General features: G+C 35.2%; 2 protein-coding genes and 1 non-coding gene across 3 annotated transcripts; 2 read left to right on the forward strand and 1 right to left on the reverse strand.

The window, feature by feature from the left end:
- The first annotated feature begins 6,809 nt into the window (after window positions 1-6,809).
- Window positions 6,810-9,646, forward strand: LOC109214943 (L-type lectin-domain containing receptor kinase VII.1). Its single transcript, XM_019378922.1, has 2 exons — window positions 6,810-9,224; window positions 9,298-9,646. Exons 1-2 carry the CDS (start codon window positions 7,184-7,186, stop codon window positions 9,303-9,305), a joined length of 2,049 nt encoding a protein of 682 aa, XP_019234467.1. The 5' UTR covers window positions 6,810-7,183; the 3' UTR covers window positions 9,306-9,646.
- Window positions 9,647-13,523: 3,877 nt separating this feature from the next.
- On the forward strand, window positions 13,524-13,596 carry TRNAF-GAA. The gene has a single exon. It is a non-coding gene; the product is annotated as a tRNA-Phe (tRNA).
- An 81-nt stretch (window positions 13,597-13,677) lies between these two features.
- On the reverse strand, window positions 13,678-15,910 carry LOC109214945. Its single transcript, XM_019378925.1, has 3 exons — window positions 15,603-15,910; window positions 14,859-15,093; window positions 13,678-14,270 (listed from the first exon to the last, which is right to left on the reverse strand). The coding sequence occupies exons 1-3, from the start codon at window positions 15,858-15,860 to the stop codon at window positions 13,843-13,845; spliced, it is 921 nt and encodes a 306-aa protein (XP_019234470.1). The 5' UTR covers window positions 15,861-15,910; the 3' UTR covers window positions 13,678-13,842.
- Between the last annotated feature and the right edge of the window lie 783 nt (window positions 15,911-16,693).

Consider the following 16,693-nt stretch of genomic DNA (forward strand, 5'->3'; position numbering starts at 1 on the left):
GGAATTAAAATCAAGAGGACTCCTCAGGGTCTAGCTTTGTCTCAATCACATTACGTGAAAATGGTACTTGAAAAATTCAAACATTTGGAATTTAGAAGTGCAAGAACTCCAATTGACTTAAATCATCATCTTATAAAGAATAGAGGTGAAAGTACGTCTCAATTGGAGTATCTCGTGTGTTAGGAAGCTTAATGTACATCATGAACTGCACACGACCTGATATAGCTTGTGCGATACGTAAACTTAGTCGATTCACAAGTAATCCCAACAAACATCACTGGGTAGCAATGAAACAAGTTCTGGGATATTTGAAATATACCCAAGACTATGCTTTGCACTACAATAAATATCCTGCGGTTATCGAAGGATATAGTGATGCAAATTGGATAACCGGCTCAACAGAAACAAAGTCCACAAGTGGATATGTTCTTACTGTTGGTGGAGGAGCAGTATCTTGGAAGTCTTCCAAACAAACGTGCATCGCTCGCTCTACAATGGAATCAGAGTTTATAGCTTTGGATAAAGCCGGTGAAGAAGCTGAATGGCTTCGAAATTTCTTAGAAGACATTCCGTTCTGGCCAAAACCTTTGGCTCCTATTTGCATACATTGCGATAGCGAGGCTGCAGTAGGACGGGCAGGGAGCGTTATGTATAACGGAAAGTCTCGTCATATACGACGAAGACATAACACCGTTAGACAACTACTTTCTAGTGGAATTATCACTATTGATTATGTAAGATCAAAGGATAATGTGGCGGATCCGCTTACTATAGGCTTAACTAGAGAGGGAGTTGAGAAATCATCTAAGGGAATGGGACTATGGCCGAGGACAAGTCAACATGGCGGTAACTCTACCTAGAATTTTGGATGTTCCGAGATCTAGGTTCAAGGAGCTCAAACAAAGTTGTGATTGACCGGTTCAACATTGTCAAAGTAAAATCTTTGGTCCCTTCTCCTGATGAAGACAATGTTCAGTAACAAGGATAGAACTTTACATGTTCTTTAATGATTACCTAAGTTTGATGTGGTAGTTATCAAATAGTGTCAATCTAAAGGATTACACATTTAGGAATCACCTATGTAAGTGTGAAGTGGAAGCCGCTTCAATGAGAATTCTGTAAGGCCAATTCTCTACGCACTTATGAGACCAGGCGGTGTTCATGGCTGAAACGAACAAAACAATGAGAACTAAAAGACGGTTAAGGGTTGATTGTGTGACATATGGTTGTCTAGGTATACACTAAAGTTCGACGGTTCAAAGATATCAAATCTACCGATTGACCGAGTATATCCGACATATGTTCACTACGGAAAGTTCAAAGGGAAACCTACTTATCCAGATGCAATTAATCCTTACTTGCAAATCACACAGCTTTCATCTATGATCTTTCTTGATACAGCCATTCCCATTCATGTGGGGGATTGTTGGACTTTAAGCCATTGGGCTTTAAAGTAGAAGAAGTGTGAATTGGAAATGGAGGGAAATAAAATGGAGGGAAAAATAAAAATTTGAAGAAGTGAACTTTTGTCTTGCACTTTGTCCCTCATTGGTGAGGGACAATCACATTTGTGTGCTTATATATAGAATCACTTCTTAAAGCTCTTAAAAGGAGTTGAAGAGAATGAACCCTCGCGCCGTCGTCGTCGCTCGCTCGGCTCGGCTTCGGCTTTGGCTTTGGCTTTGGATTTGGATTTGGATTTGGATTTGTCAAATGATCGATCGATAAGATTATTTTTGGACAAAATTTATTTAATTATTTAATAATTAATTAAATGCCAAATCACTGCTGAAAATACGCCAGAACCCTGCTGAAGATTCAGAGGGACTCTCTGGCCGCGGTTCTGCCGTAACCGCGGTAGAACCGCGGCAGGCAGATTCAGAGAGCCTCTCTGACCGCGGTTCTGCCGTAACCGCGGTAGAACCGCGGCAGGCAGCGTATTCTTCTGAAAAGGCACCTTTTCCAGACACCTCTTCTGATAATTGCCTATAAATTCTGAGGCAAGGCTCCATTTTCTACACACGAAAAACACTCCAGAACTTCTTTCTTTTTGAATATACTGCATCCTAATTCGCAGTCTCTCTCTCTCCAATTCGTAAGTGTGATTTTGCTCCGTTCTTTGAGTTCGTTGGGATCCTGCAGTTTGTATTGCCACTGTTGCAGGAAGGTTTATTCCGTTTTATCCTGGGAGGATTTAATCCATTACCTTGGCAACTTGTGAGGGGGTTAAAATTCCTTAAGGACACACAAGAAACTTGTGGACTCGGAATATTTCTGATTCTCTACTATTTTCCAGATTTCTTTAATTCTTCTAACAATTTTGTTTTTCCTGATTTTGTGTTTTAACACAGTATCGCTCACATTGGTTTCACATAATTTCTTCTTTTCAAGCACTTGACCTGCATATATATTATTAATTAGAGGCTGAGTAAGGATTTGAAATTTATGGGTTCAAAATTTTATCCTTTTAAATTAATGGGTTCTAAAATAATAATCGAGTTTTGGACAATTGGGTTCAGCCGAACCCGTAACTTATATTCTAACTCCACTATATAAACACATCAAACTAGATCTCTTTTCGAGAGATTTGAACCCCTCTACTAACTTAGAAGTTTTTGCAGGATATATTGAACAACGGTAGAATTTGGGTGGAGCGGGAGGAAGAAATTGCATATGAAAAGAAGGAAAAAGACATTTATGTCACAGATTTTTCAAATGTCAACTTTTAGAAAATTATAAAAATAGTACTACATTTAATGAATTTTGAAAGAGAAACAATGATCGCCTAGAAAATGTTCTCCCAGATCTTGGCCATGCATTTTCCATTTACTTTTTCCATTCGGTATCTTAGAGTCACATTGAAACCCCGATTAATCTGGTTTTGTGTCGTGTAAGGTTCATTAAAGGAGAAAGTGCTCCTTATTAAGATTTTTTTTATATTCTCAGAATTCGGATTCAAAATCTCTAATTAAGAATAGAAGAATCTTATTCATCCCACCACAAATCTCGGTAATATGTGTGTACCATTTGATATCACTATCAAATGCCAAAGGCTAGAAATTTCAATGACACTCATCAAGGTCAAAGGCATTTTAAAGCATCATCTTCTTTTTAATTTCTTTTTTTTTTAATTATTAGTTTGACCGGAGAGCTCAAAATATTGGAAAAATATCGGCTTTCTCCAAAAGCTTATCGTATTAGCCTATTTGGTTGTACAATTTCGTACGAATAAGCAATGACGCACATTCACGCATTGTTTTAGAAGGCGGGGGCGTGAGGCGATTGCGTTTTACCTCTGACGAGGTGAGGCGTAAACCTTGAGATATGGGGCGTAAGTCTCACAGATCTTTAAATTTTACTAATTTTAAGATAGTATAAAATAAAATAATTATAAAAATTACATTAAACTCACAAAATTATAACAAATAATCTATTTAAAATATTTATAAATTATAAATTCAACTATGAATAATATGAAAAGTATGACATATATCATAATATGCAAATTAGCTGCAACGCTATTACAACTCAAACATCAAAAGTAATGTATTCGATACGAAATCTTATATGTATCTCTGAAGGAGTAATAAATCTTGAAAGAATTTCGATATTATAATTTGATATTTTTCTTAAAATACTCCTTTTATTTAATATGCTTTCTATTTGAAAGAGAATTTATATAAAAACATAATTCACAATTTAAATATGATTCTCTAGCATCATTTATTTTTAAGTTTCAACAAGTTAATAATGTGACAACATAATTCACCATACAATACCATGATAACTAATTATTTGTAAATAATCACTAGCTAATACTGAGCTATTAAATTAATAAGCATTGTATCTCGTAAACGTGAAAAAAAATAATTATAAAAATAATTATGGACTATTATATAGCAAAGACATAACAAAAGTTAATAAAGAAATACTTTTTAAAAGAAAAATTTATTTAAAATCAACTATCATAGCAGTCTTAATGGATAACGTGCAATAATTTTTATTTTAATTATGACATAAAATACTCACAACTTAATGATTTATGATTAAGAAAAAAGTAATTTTGAATAATCAACGATTTATTAAGAAATTTTTAGGATTACAAGGTTAGTTACATATAATTGCGTAAAGTTCTATAATGCGACCCCAGTACGCTGGGCGTTGGGCGTGCCTGGGGCGTAAGCCCCGATGGCCAAGGCGTAAGTCTCACGGAACTAAGTCCCATACATAAGCCCTGGGGCGTTTTACGAGAGCTCTGCCCCGGGGCGAGCCCCGAGCGAGTCCCAATTCTGCCTCTTAAAACAGAGTTTTCACGTATGTCAAATATTTGCTCCAAATATATGCATTAATTATTGTCCCACGCATTTTTTTTCTTCATCCTTTCTTCGTCGGTCTCCCAGAAACAGTCTCTCTACCCTTCCGGGGTAGGGGTAATTAGGTCTGCGTACATCCTACCCTCCCCAGACCCTACTAGTGAAATTTTACTGGATATATTGTTATTGTTGTTGTTGTTGTCATCCTTTCTTCGTCGATAATCCATTTTTGTCTTTGGCTAAATTTGTGTCAACATATTACTCCATTAATGACTATCTACATACCCGAATTGTCAAATATTCGAATTAATAAATTCTTGTTATGAAATACTTGATTATGGTGGATGTCCATAACTCCTAAGGGAGTAACACCCACTACTCTTCTCCATTAACCTCCCACTACTTCTTACCATTATGGATGTAACTCCCACACCTCCATGATCTTCCCCCATGTTCTCAATAGTTAATATCATGTTTATGGAGTCCCTTTGTATTACCTATGTCATCCTACAAATAGAGGGTTTGGGCATCACATTGTACACACTTGAATACATAGAAGAAATAAGATTCTCTCCTCTCTTTCTCTCTACGTTGTTGTCTATCTTTTTGTTTTATATTATTACTTTGAGCTAAGTTTTGTAACACGTTATCAGCACGAAGTTGAGCTTTTTTCGTTGTTCAGAATATAAAATTCCCCAGTCTTCAATTGGATCCAAAATGAGTAATGAAGATTTATGCCTTTTGGATAGTGCTACAACTCACACAATATTAAGAGAAAAGAATTTTTTCTCTTATTTGGTTATGAAAAAGGCTTATGTTAATACAATATCTGGTAGTACAAAGTTAATTGAGGGCTCTGGAAGAGCGGCCTTATTACTACCTGGAGGAACGATATTAACTATTAATGATGCATTGTATTGTAGTAAGTCTCAAAGAAACTTGTTGAGTTTCAAAGCTATTTGCCAAAATGGCTACCATGTTGAGACCTCTAACGAAGGAAAGGTTGAATACCTTTATATTACTACAATAAAAGCGGGGAAAAAATGTGTGCACGAAAAATTACCCGCATTTTCTTCTGGGTTGTACCACACAAATATTGGTGTGGTTGAATCACATGCCATACTAAACAAAAGGTTTACTACTTCTAACGATTTTATCATTTGGCATGACCGGTTGGGCCCTCCCGGTTCTAACATGATGCGCAGAATAATAGAGAATTCAAATGGGCACACATTGAAGAATAAGAAGATTCTTCAGTTTAAGGAATTCTCTTGTGCTGCTTGTTCTCAAGGAAAATTGGTTATTAAACCATCAGCAGCTAAAGATGGGATTGAATCCCCTGCATTTCTGGAACGTATACAGGGTGATATATGCGGGCCTATACACCCTCCATGTGGACCATTCAAGTATTTTATGGTCTTGATAGACGCATCTACAAGATGGTCACATGTGTGCTTATTGTCAACTCGTAATATGGCATTTGTGAGATTGTTGGCCCAAATAATAAGGTTTTAACGAGGCACATTATCTTTGGACATCCAAGGGGGAGTGTTATGAAATACTTGATTATGGTGGATGTCCATAACTCCTAAGGGAGTAACACCCACTACTCTTCTCCATTAACCTCCCACTACTTCTTACCATTATGGATGTAACTCTCACACCTCCATGATCTTCCCCCATGTTCTCAATAGTTAATACTATGTTTATGGAGTCCCTTTGTATTACCTATATCATCCTATAAATAGAGGGTTTGGGCATCACATTGTACACACTTGAATACATAGAAGAAATAAGATTCTCTCCTCTCTTTTTCTGTACATTGTTGTCTATCTTTTTGTTTTATATTATTACTTTGAGCTAAGTTTTGTAACAATTCTAAAGAAGTATAACATAGTTGCAATAATTCTTAACCAGTTGACATTAACGTTTAGTCCTTAAATCATTGAGCCTTAACGTCAATTATTAGTTTGTATTTTTCAGATTGTATAATCTTTGAATATACAATTGTGAAGCCGACAAAGAAAATTAAATAAGTCTATCGTTGAACTTCAGATGTATCAAATTGATAGGATAATATAACCTTCGCATCCTTGTCTTTCTTTTCCCTTAAATTATTGCACACACGTTATGCAACTCTAACCAGTTTACATCAAGGATTTCACTTATATACTAGTTAACATTGTCAAAAAATTATATATTATAAATATAATTTAATCAATTATAACATAGTATTACTTACTATTGATTCTAAAGATATTACTTACTATTTCTAAATTATCAATTAATACTTGTTAAATAAAATTTATTGTTAATTAACTTATAAATATTTTGATTATATAAAAATAAATTAAGGGTAGCCCGATGCACTAAGCTCTTCTCAATATGCGCGAGGTCCGGCGAAGGATCGGACCATAAGAACCTATTGTACGCGGTCTTACCCTGCATTTCTAGGAGAGGCTGTTATAAATACTGTGATTTCATCAACACATAAACAAAAACTCATCGACATAAAAATCAAAATTGTGCAAGAAAAATGAATTTCTTTTTCCTCTAAAGAATGAGTCAAACTTTCTGTTTAGATTCAAGCTGGCAGCCGGCAGTCTCCTTTCTCCCCTCCTTATTTTGCTTTCCTCTTTATCTTCACATTGGCAGCAATTTTGTTAACATTAATACGTGGGAAACTTTCCTAGTTCCTTGACTTTCAGACACAGATCATTAAAAGTTGATTACCCTCCTGAAAAACCTTTGACCAAGTGTTTTTTGTCAAATTTACCTGGTGACTAGAATGATATTCCCCCTTTTTCTCTGTAAAAATCTGCTTCTCTTACTTCTTTCTTCATTAGAGTTAGCTGTGCTTCTTTGTTAGAATGAACCAACACCTAAAAACTCTAATTCGCTACCTGCTGATAACCATATTTAGTTGTTTTCAATCAGTTTCAGCTATAGATTTTGTGTTTAATGGCTTTAAACCATCAGATATATCACTGTTTGGGAATGCTACAATTGAATCTGGAATACTTACTCTTACAAAGGACTCAACTTTCTCAATTGGTAGAGCTCTACACCCTTCAAAGATTGTCACAAAAGCACCAAATTCAGCCCAAGTTCTTCCCTTTTCAACATCTTTCATTTTTGCAATGGCTCCTTTTAAGGACAGGCTACCAGGACATGGCATAGTTTTCTTGTTTGTTCCACAAACAGGTATTGATGGTACTACTTCTTCACAAAATTTAGGTTTTTTGAACTTCACAAATAATGGGAATCCTGATAATCATGTTTTTGGGGTTGAGTTTGATGTTTTCAAGAATCAAGAATTCAATGACATAAATGACAACCATGTTGGAATTGATGTTAATTCTCTTGCATCAGTGTTTGCTCATGAAGCTGGCTATTGGCCTGATAAGTACAATAAGTTTAGTGATGATGGTAGTTTAAATGAAGAGTCTTTCGAGACTTTAAAGTTGAATAATGGAAGAAATTACCAAGTTTGGATTGACTATGCAGATTTTCAGATTAATGTGACTATGGCACCAGTTGGTATGAAAAGGCCTAAGCAACCTTTGTTGGATTTTCCCCTCAATCTTTCTCAGGTTTTTAAGGAAGAGATGTATGTGGGGTTCACTGCTTCCACTGGAGATCTTGCTCAAGGTCACAAGATTTTAGCTTGGAGTTTTAGTAACTCGAATTTTTCGATAAGTGATGCTTTGATCACACAGGGGTTGCCTTCATTTGAGCTGCCTAAAGATCCAGTTTATCGATCGAAGGGATTCATTGCAGGTATTACAGTGTCACTGTTGTTTCTTGTTGTGGTCACTGTTGTAGTTTCATTGTTTCTCATAAAGAGAAATAGGAGAATGAAAAGAGAAAGAGAGGAAATGGAAGATTGGGAATTGGAATATTGGCCACATAGGATTAGTTATCAAGAAATTGATGCTGCAACAAAGGGTTTTGCTGATGAAAATGTGATTGGAATTGGAGGTAATGGGAAGGTATATAAAGGGGTTTTGTCTGGGAGTTCAGAGGTTGCAGTAAAGCGCATTTCTCATGAAAGCAGTGAAGGGGCAAGGCAATTCTTGGCTGAGATTTCAAGTCTTGGTAGGCTAAAGCACAGAAATTTGGTGTCATTAAGAGGCTGGTGCAAGAAAGACCGACGTAGCCTGATTTTGGTTTATGATTATATGGAAAATGGGAGCTTGGATAAAAGGCTGTTTGAATGTGATGAGACAACAAACATGTTGAGTTTTGAAGACAGAATTAAGATTTTGAAAGATGTCGCATCAGGGGTTCTGTACTTACATGAGGGGTGGGAGGCAAAAGTGTTACATAGGGACATTAAGGCTAGCAATGTTTTACTTGACAAGGACATGAATGCAAGACTAGGTGACTTTGGTCTAGCCAGAATGCATGATCATGGTCAAGTGGCTAACACGACTCGAGTTGTTGGCACTGTTGGTTACTTGGCACCAGAGTTTGTCAAGACTGGCCGTGCCTCTACACAAACTGATGTGTTTGGATATGGAGTTTTAGTTTTGGAGGTGATGTGTGGAAGGAGGCCTATAGAGGAAGAAGGCAAGCCCCCTCTATTGGATTGGCTGTGGGAACTAATGAGACTAGGCGAATTGATTAATGCCTTTGATCGTCGATTAAGGACAAGTCAAGATTTCAATGAAGAGGAAGCCTTAAGAGTATTACAATTAGGCATGATATGCGCGAGCCTAGACCCCAAAGGTAGGCCAACCATGAGACAAGTAGTGAAATTCTTTGAAAGGAACAGTGAGGCTGATGAATCTGAAGCTGAGGATATGGATGTTTACCTTCTGGAGACTTTGAGATCTAATACCATGTTGTCCAATTTTTCCTTAAGTTTGAGCCATGGTTCACACCCAACATTTGAAGAAATTAGAGAAGGTTTGTCTTCTTCTATGTCTATTTCTTGGACAAATTCTTTGGTGGATGGTAGGTGACTTTTACATCTCTGCAGGCTGCTAAGAGGATGGTTGGTTTTTGTTCATCTCTCTGCTTGAACTCTTGGTACCTGCATTTCCAATACTTCCAGGGCTTAGCATTAGTTGACATGTTAGTGCTGCTTCATGAACATATTTATAGGTTGGCTAAGGAAAAAGGGTTGGTTTTGAGATATACATGTATTATTCATTTCTTTTTTATTACCTTGATAGTAGTTGCAGTGGAAGAATTTGTTCTCTTAGTTTTAGTTTCCCCCATAAGAGAATCTGTTCCTTGTCTTTTTTATTTCCACTGGCTATGTTGATGAATGATGATGTACATATATGAAACTCATAGTATGATGTATATACTTATTCTTGATTTGCTTGGTTGGAACATTTCATATAATAAGAGTAATTAAGATGGCAACAAGAAGCACCAGTGTTCTAGTGCCTAGTGATCTGGTGCATATATCTGTTGGCAAGGGTACTTTTCTTGGTACTGCTCCCAAGAGAAAGCCAATTTCCTTTTTTTTCCACAAGAGAATGTGTTCCATATCATTTTTATTTTTCAGAAGATATGTTGATGATGTACCTATGTGAAACTCATAGGATGATGTTAATAATTAAATAATCTTGATTCGCTGTGTCGGAGCATTTCATAAATGATTTTCAAACTAATAAAATAAGAGGATTGCACCATTCAACAAGCACCAGTGATCTAGTGGTAGAATAGTACCCTGCCACGGTATAGACCCGGGTTCTATTTCGGCTGGTGCAATTATATAGTTTTTGGCGGGATAAAGCATAAAGCCTATTTTCTTTATTTCCATTTTCTAATCTTTTTTGAGTTTGAAGCCTGCTTCTGTTAAAGGGCTAGAATCCATGATTTGTGGATCGTTCTTTCATGTTGTGGATTAGTTCTCTGCTATGCTCAATATGCCTCAATAAAGTTAACCCATTCAAAAAGAGAAAAAAAGAACTTGTCTAAGGTGCACAAATAATGATTTTTATTTTACGCTATTTCTTTTATCAGTCGATGACAATGAGACTGTGAAATGAGAACCTTGGTCTTGCAAATTTGTTCATTTTTTGGTGTCTTTAACATTCTTGACGATGAGGGAAAGGTAGGTAATATAGTGCCTCACTAAATTTACTCCTTCACTCCCTAGTTTTCCTCTAATATTGAAGATTTCAAGTCAAATTGACTATGCTCATAAAGTTGGAAATTTTACCTCCTATGGCAAAGGTATACACCCTATTATTATAAACCAAAATTATTTTAAAATATTATTTTCTATAACTACCTGTTATATTTTATAGCAAAATAGGTGTTTACGGTATATAGTACCGTTGAGGCATGAAATACGCTATTTATGTTTTTCTTCTCTCTTTCTTTCAATTAACACAAGATTCTGTCTCAGATTTTTTTCCCCTTCTCTCTCTCTTCCTTCTCTCTCTCTTTGAACAACTCAAGCCCTAGTATTGATGGCCGACGAGAAAGAAGAATCTCTCTCTTAGAGTTTTTCTTCTTTCTCTTTCTCTCTTCGAGCAACTCAAGCCCTAGTATTGATGGCCGACGAGAAAGAAGAGTCTTTCTCTTCGAGCAACTAAAGATACATGCCCTAGTATTGATGGCTGACGAGACATTAGAATAGAGTAGAAGGCAGCAGGAAACAAAAAAGAGTGAATTTTTCGAACGGAAAGGAGCAATGTGATGAACTCTTATCATAAATTTGTTGTACGGATCCGACGAACTTTCTTCTCTTCTTGGCCGAAAAACGCCACAAATTCACTCAAACACATTGTACTTTTATATAAATATATTTTTTGCATGTATGTATGTATTTCGAAGATCTGTATTTTTTAGTACAACTGAATACACCTGTGCATTACAATATGCATGAATACATGATATAAATATTGAAATACTCTGAATACAAACTTTAAAATAGAATAGAATATAAACAGTGAATACATTTAATTTTAAAATACAGTGAATACAAATAGAAATACAGTGAATACAACCAATGAAATATACTGAATACAGTAGTAATAACATGTATTAGGAATAACTAAAATACTGTTAATACATTTGAATACACTGGATATAAGATAGCGAATACAGTAAATACAAAGATTGAATCTAATGAATGCAACAGTAAAAAAAATTTATTGAAACATACTAAATATAAAAATTAAATACAACAGTATATACAACTGAAAAATCATTCTAATTAATTGGGTTGATAATGAGACATGTTAGAATTGATTTTGTTGAGTTATATTAGGAGTATATCACGCTAATTGATATATATTTTCGTTATTAGACAACTGGACATACATATTTTTAAGGTGATTGCCGTTATTGTATTCATGAATATATGACGCGAATACATGTGAATACATGCGCGTACAACTGGACTGCCATAATTTTATGCGCTTTTTGCTGCTGTATTCATGAATACAGCAGCGCAAATATAGAGAATACACTACCGTAACAACTGAATAGTAGCTATAGGAAGTAATTATATATATGATTGCTATAAAAAGTTAATATCTACTAAACACTATTGGTTTCTGAAAATTCTTCAATAAAGTTTAACTCGTGGTCTACAATTCTATCATATAAAACAACTCCGAGTTAAGAAGAAAGTCTTTAATTATGTTTATAATAAGGAATTTTACCTACGAAATATGATTTTGAGTCATGAGAAAGTTCTTTGCTCAATTCATATGATTTCTCATCTACGTTAACAATTTGATTATTCAGGAGGTCTCTCTTTGTTGGGCTTGCTTGAGAGTTGATATAAATGTGGACTTATTCAAATGGTGGCCCATTTCAAGAAATGGGACCAACGAATTTAAGAACTGAAATACTTATGCAATTACACTAGTTAAAATAGCACGGAGTAGCCAGTTTTCGAACTGGTCATTCAAAAATAGTCAGCGTTTGTCAAGTCATTAAAAAATAGCCAGTATTTTGCTGCAACAGAGACTGGTCCAGCATAATATACTGGAGTTCGGTGCACCTGTGTATGAACTTCCAGCATATTATGCTGGACCGGTATACTTTGCTAGCTCCAGTATAATATGCTGGAGTTCCAGTATACTTTGCTGGAACTCTAGTATAATATACTATAGTTCCGGCAAAGTATATTGGAACTCCAGTATATTATACTAGAGTTCCAGTATATTATACTGGAATTCCAGTATATTATGTTGGAGTATTTTCCGTATTTTGAATAGTGTTTTCGTCCAGATTTATCTTACATGAAAAGTGGCTAAATTTCGATGACTTTTGAAATTGTGGTTATTTTTGAATGACCACTTGTAAATCTGGCTATTTTTGAATTTTTTCCATTATACTAACATAACGAAAGAATATATAGAGAGGGTGTACGACATATCATGGTTAAAATAGCACAGACTAGCCAGTTTTCGGACTGATCACTCAAAAATAGCCAGCGTTTGCAAAGTCATTGAAAAATAGCCACTATTTTGCTGCAACATGGAAAGTTACAGTGTAATATACTGGAGAGCGGTGCACCTGTATATGAACTTCCAGCATATTATGCTGGCACTCCAACAGGCGGAAAGTTCCAATATAATATGTTGGAGTTTGGAGCATCGGTGCTCCAATATCCAGTATATTATGCTGGACCGGTATATTATACTGGAACTCCAGTATATTACACTGGAGTATTTTTCCTGATTTTGAACAGTGTTTTCGTTAAGATTTACCTTTACATGAAAAGTGGTTAAATTTCGATTACTTTTTAAACTGATTATCTTTTAATGACCACTTGTAAATCTGGCTATATTTTAATTTCTCCCCATATCATGTTATACTAGAAAGTGTGTATGCAGTTTCTGAATTATACTGCGAAGTCTGAAATAAATAAAATAATCGAACTTCAAATGTGATTTCCGGCAGCCATATAAGCATGTTGTGAACGGGGCCTAGTTGTATTTGCGCCTCTTGCCTCAAGTTCCGTCTCATAAACTTCTTAATCTTATTGATTCGTTAATGTTAAGACATTGACTTTTTTTGTTATTCACATGGATAAGTAATAAAGATGAACATATATGTTATAGTATTTCTTTTTCTTGTAATCTTCTAATTTTAAGGAGTTCAAATTAATCAAGCAAAGCAACTCGCTCTTAAAAATGGTTTCTGAAAGATGGAAACTGGATTATGTAATTATTGATGATTGACTTGTGTTGGATTTAACAAAGTGTAAATGAGTCTTCATAAACACATGCGGGGATAGCTCAGTTGGGAGAGCGTCAGACTGAAGATCTGAAGGTCACGTGTTCGATCCACGTTCACCGCATGTTATCTTTTTTCTTTTTTCATACGCCTCTTGAATGCTAAGTTGTTAACTAGAACTGAAATGGTGATATTTAGCCCTCAGTTAAGGGATAAGATGTTTTCCTCTCTTTTCTTTATTAGTGTCAAACTCATTCAAAAATCGTACACAGTCAGCCACTTTTCACTTGTTACAAAATATAATCTATACTCGAGTTCATTAGCTTATTATAAGCTCAAAGGACTAATTAATGTCTATATATCTCTACCTTCACACCACTTCAATAGCAGTACGATGTAAATACGGAAAATTTTCCAACAAATCAACAGTTAGCATGGATGTCTTCGGCCGTGGCAATCGGCTTGAGTATTCGTCAGTTGATAATTGAGGTTTAGCAGTCACACGTTCAGATGTTTTAAGCCACTTAGCTTGCATGTATTTTTGCTTTCGCCATGGCCCCATATGCATTTTCTTCTCCTTCATGCATTTCTTAGCAGCATCGCACAAAATTTTGATTAGTGACATTAATCTCTCAATTTTTCCAACAAATACTTCTGGTAGGCATTTCACCAGTCGATTGTACTCTTCGCTTGCTTTCGCTATTTCAAACTCGGCTCGAAAATTTAATTCAATAATAACCCTTACTTCTCCTCTTTTAGGGTTGGAATTGTCTACCACGTCTATGAATGTGTGTTCACCTGTGACATGGTAGAGGAAACAGTCAACATCTTTGTCACAGGTAAAAAAAAAGTTACTGATTTGATTTATACTAGCTCCTTGTAGGCAAAAGGATATCCTAGAACTTTGGTCACAAACTTTTTAATAGTAGAACTTAAATAGTTTTATGATAAAAATCATGTTGTACTTCACGTGCATGGCTTTTTTCCAAAAATAACCATGAATTGGTTTGATATGGAAATTCCGACTTCAAAAGTCTTATCATACAATTAGGCCAACTTAGGCCTAGAGGCCAGCCACAAACAAACAATTACACGTTTATTGGAAAGAGATATATATATTGGTTTCATGTATTATATTTGATATTTGATATTTGATTGATAGTAACATTATTTTCTTTGTTCGAAGTAAACATCAAGAAAATGAAGATTTTTTGGATAGATAGATATTAATGGTAGCATAGATGAGTAGGTGATGAAGCTGTTATAATATTTAAAGCTGTCACGATATATATTTAAAAAAGCATTGTCTTTTTACTTGATCTTTTCAAATGACATACAAAAACGTCTATGTCAATTTAAAATATTCTAAAAGATATTGTTAATTACCTGAGGGAATATCTGGTGAGCTCCTCCATTTAGACTTGCAATTTGCAGAATTGAAACCTGTATTTTGTAGACGACTACACACCTCTTTCATGAGACAGTTGTGGCAGCCATTATTGACCATTTTACAGCTGCAATTAGAGCAGCCATTTTCTGCTGAGTGCTTTCCCTCTTTTATTGTTTCTTTAGTAATGCTTCTGAGCTGTGACTCTAATGGCGTCGGCCGGCATAATACAGACTGAAAATAAATAAATAAAAACAAAATAGAATTTGAGTTAACAATACATATGTTCCAAAATAGAAGAACGAAAGAAAGTGGAATTCTCAGATATCTGAATTAAGGATAATAGACACTTAGCTTGAAATTTCTAATTCAATTGTTTCCGTTTTGTAATTTTTTTTATTGCACTACAACTATTTATTTTTCCATTTTCTGTTTTAAATTTGCGACAACTCAAACCATAGGTGAAGTCATGAAAATTCTGCTACCCTCCCACTATAGAACAAAAGGTTTTACAATTTTTAAGAAATTCTTTAATTTTGATTTGAAAAGTAAACAACAAAAGACCGTTTAAGACCTTCTATTCATTCTTATAGGAACTGAGAACTTAAGAAATAGTGCTGATTTATAACTTAAAAAGAAAAACAAAAAGAATATGATAAGAAGGCAAAGGCGTTATTATGCATTTTTGTGACCTTTTTTTTTGGTTGGGAAAGGAAATAAGAGAAAGAGGAGCTGAAACTTACTTGTAAAAGTTGATGTTGAGTTTCCCAGAACTGATTGTCTTCAACATTTTCAGAGTTTTCTTTCTCCTCATTTTCATCTTCAAAATAATTAACATCATCACTAACACTTTCTAGTGATGAACCTTGACCCTCTTCATCGAGAAAACTAAAAACTGTGTCAGAAATATTAATCGCAGGCTCGCCGGAAATATCAGTTTTCCGGTTGTCCCACGTCAAAATCCGGTGACTTAGAGGTCTTCTAGCCATTATTCCGACCATGGCCTCCAAATTCTTTTATGGGATAAAGAAAGTAAAGCTCTCTTAATATTTGTATTATGACCAATTTTGGGAACTAGCTCTATATATGTCATGACCATGCCTAAATGCGGCGGACCCACCAGTTTGACGTGGACAAAGGAAGGTTCATGAATATGAGGGGTGGAGCCCACATTACAATGGCATATTAACAACTCATACGAATACAGTAGACTGCGAAACCATGGATCCGCGTCAGTCTATGTCAATTATTTCTCAAAAATTCACTTATTTTCTATGGATATACTCGAATATCCTTGCAGAAAAAAAATAAAAAAGGCCAAATACATAAACAATCCATTAAACTTGGCCCAATTTTTCATTTTGGCACTTTAACTCAGCCTTGTTCTATTTTGGCCTCCCAATCCCATTTCTTTTGTTCCACTTTGACACAAAAGCTGACTAGATTCCATGTGTGATTTGCCTTACCCTTGTAGGCGCGTGAGAGCCATTTTTTAAGCCAAATTTCATACTCCCAACGTAGAGCCGATTTCAGAATTTAAATCCTATGGATTCAATTTTAATATTTTTAACATTGCACCCATTATATTTTTAAAGTTATGGGTTTATATCTATTCTTTTGATAATTTTAATAAATTTTTTACATACAATTTTTTACTCCGCATCGAAAGTTATGGGTTCAGTTGAACTCGTAGCTATTACTGAAAATATATATAAAAAAAATATTTTTTCCACGGGAGGGGGGCAGAAAAAACGAAAATAATAATAATTTGAAATTACAAAAAAATCTTTTTTTTGGGGGGTGGGGGCAATAGGTGGGGGTGGGGGTAGCAGCT

Source organism: Nicotiana attenuata, unplaced genomic scaffold (assembly GCF_001879085.1).
Source record: "Nicotiana attenuata strain UT unplaced genomic scaffold, NIATTr2, whole genome shotgun sequence".
Lineage (NCBI taxonomy): Eukaryota > Viridiplantae > Streptophyta > Magnoliopsida > Solanales > Solanaceae > Nicotiana > Nicotiana attenuata.

Bases quoted from the DNA above. Each gene is read 5' to 3' on its own strand.
- LOC109214943 (XM_019378922.1), top strand. From the start codon at position 7,184: ATGAACCAACACCTAAAAACTCTAATTCGCTACCTGCTGATAACCATA.
- LOC109214945 (XM_019378925.1), bottom strand. From the start codon at position 15,860: ATGGTCGGAATAATGGCTAGAAGACCTCTAAGTCACCGGATTTTGACG. The intron at 15,094-15,602 runs GTAAGTTTCAGC...ATTTATTTTCAG, and splicing joins CTCAACATCAACTTTTACAA to TCTGTATTATGCCGGCCGAC. The intron at 14,271-14,858 runs GTAATTAACAAT...ACCATGTCACAG, and splicing joins CTCACCAGATATTCCCTCAG to GTGAACACACATTCATAGAC.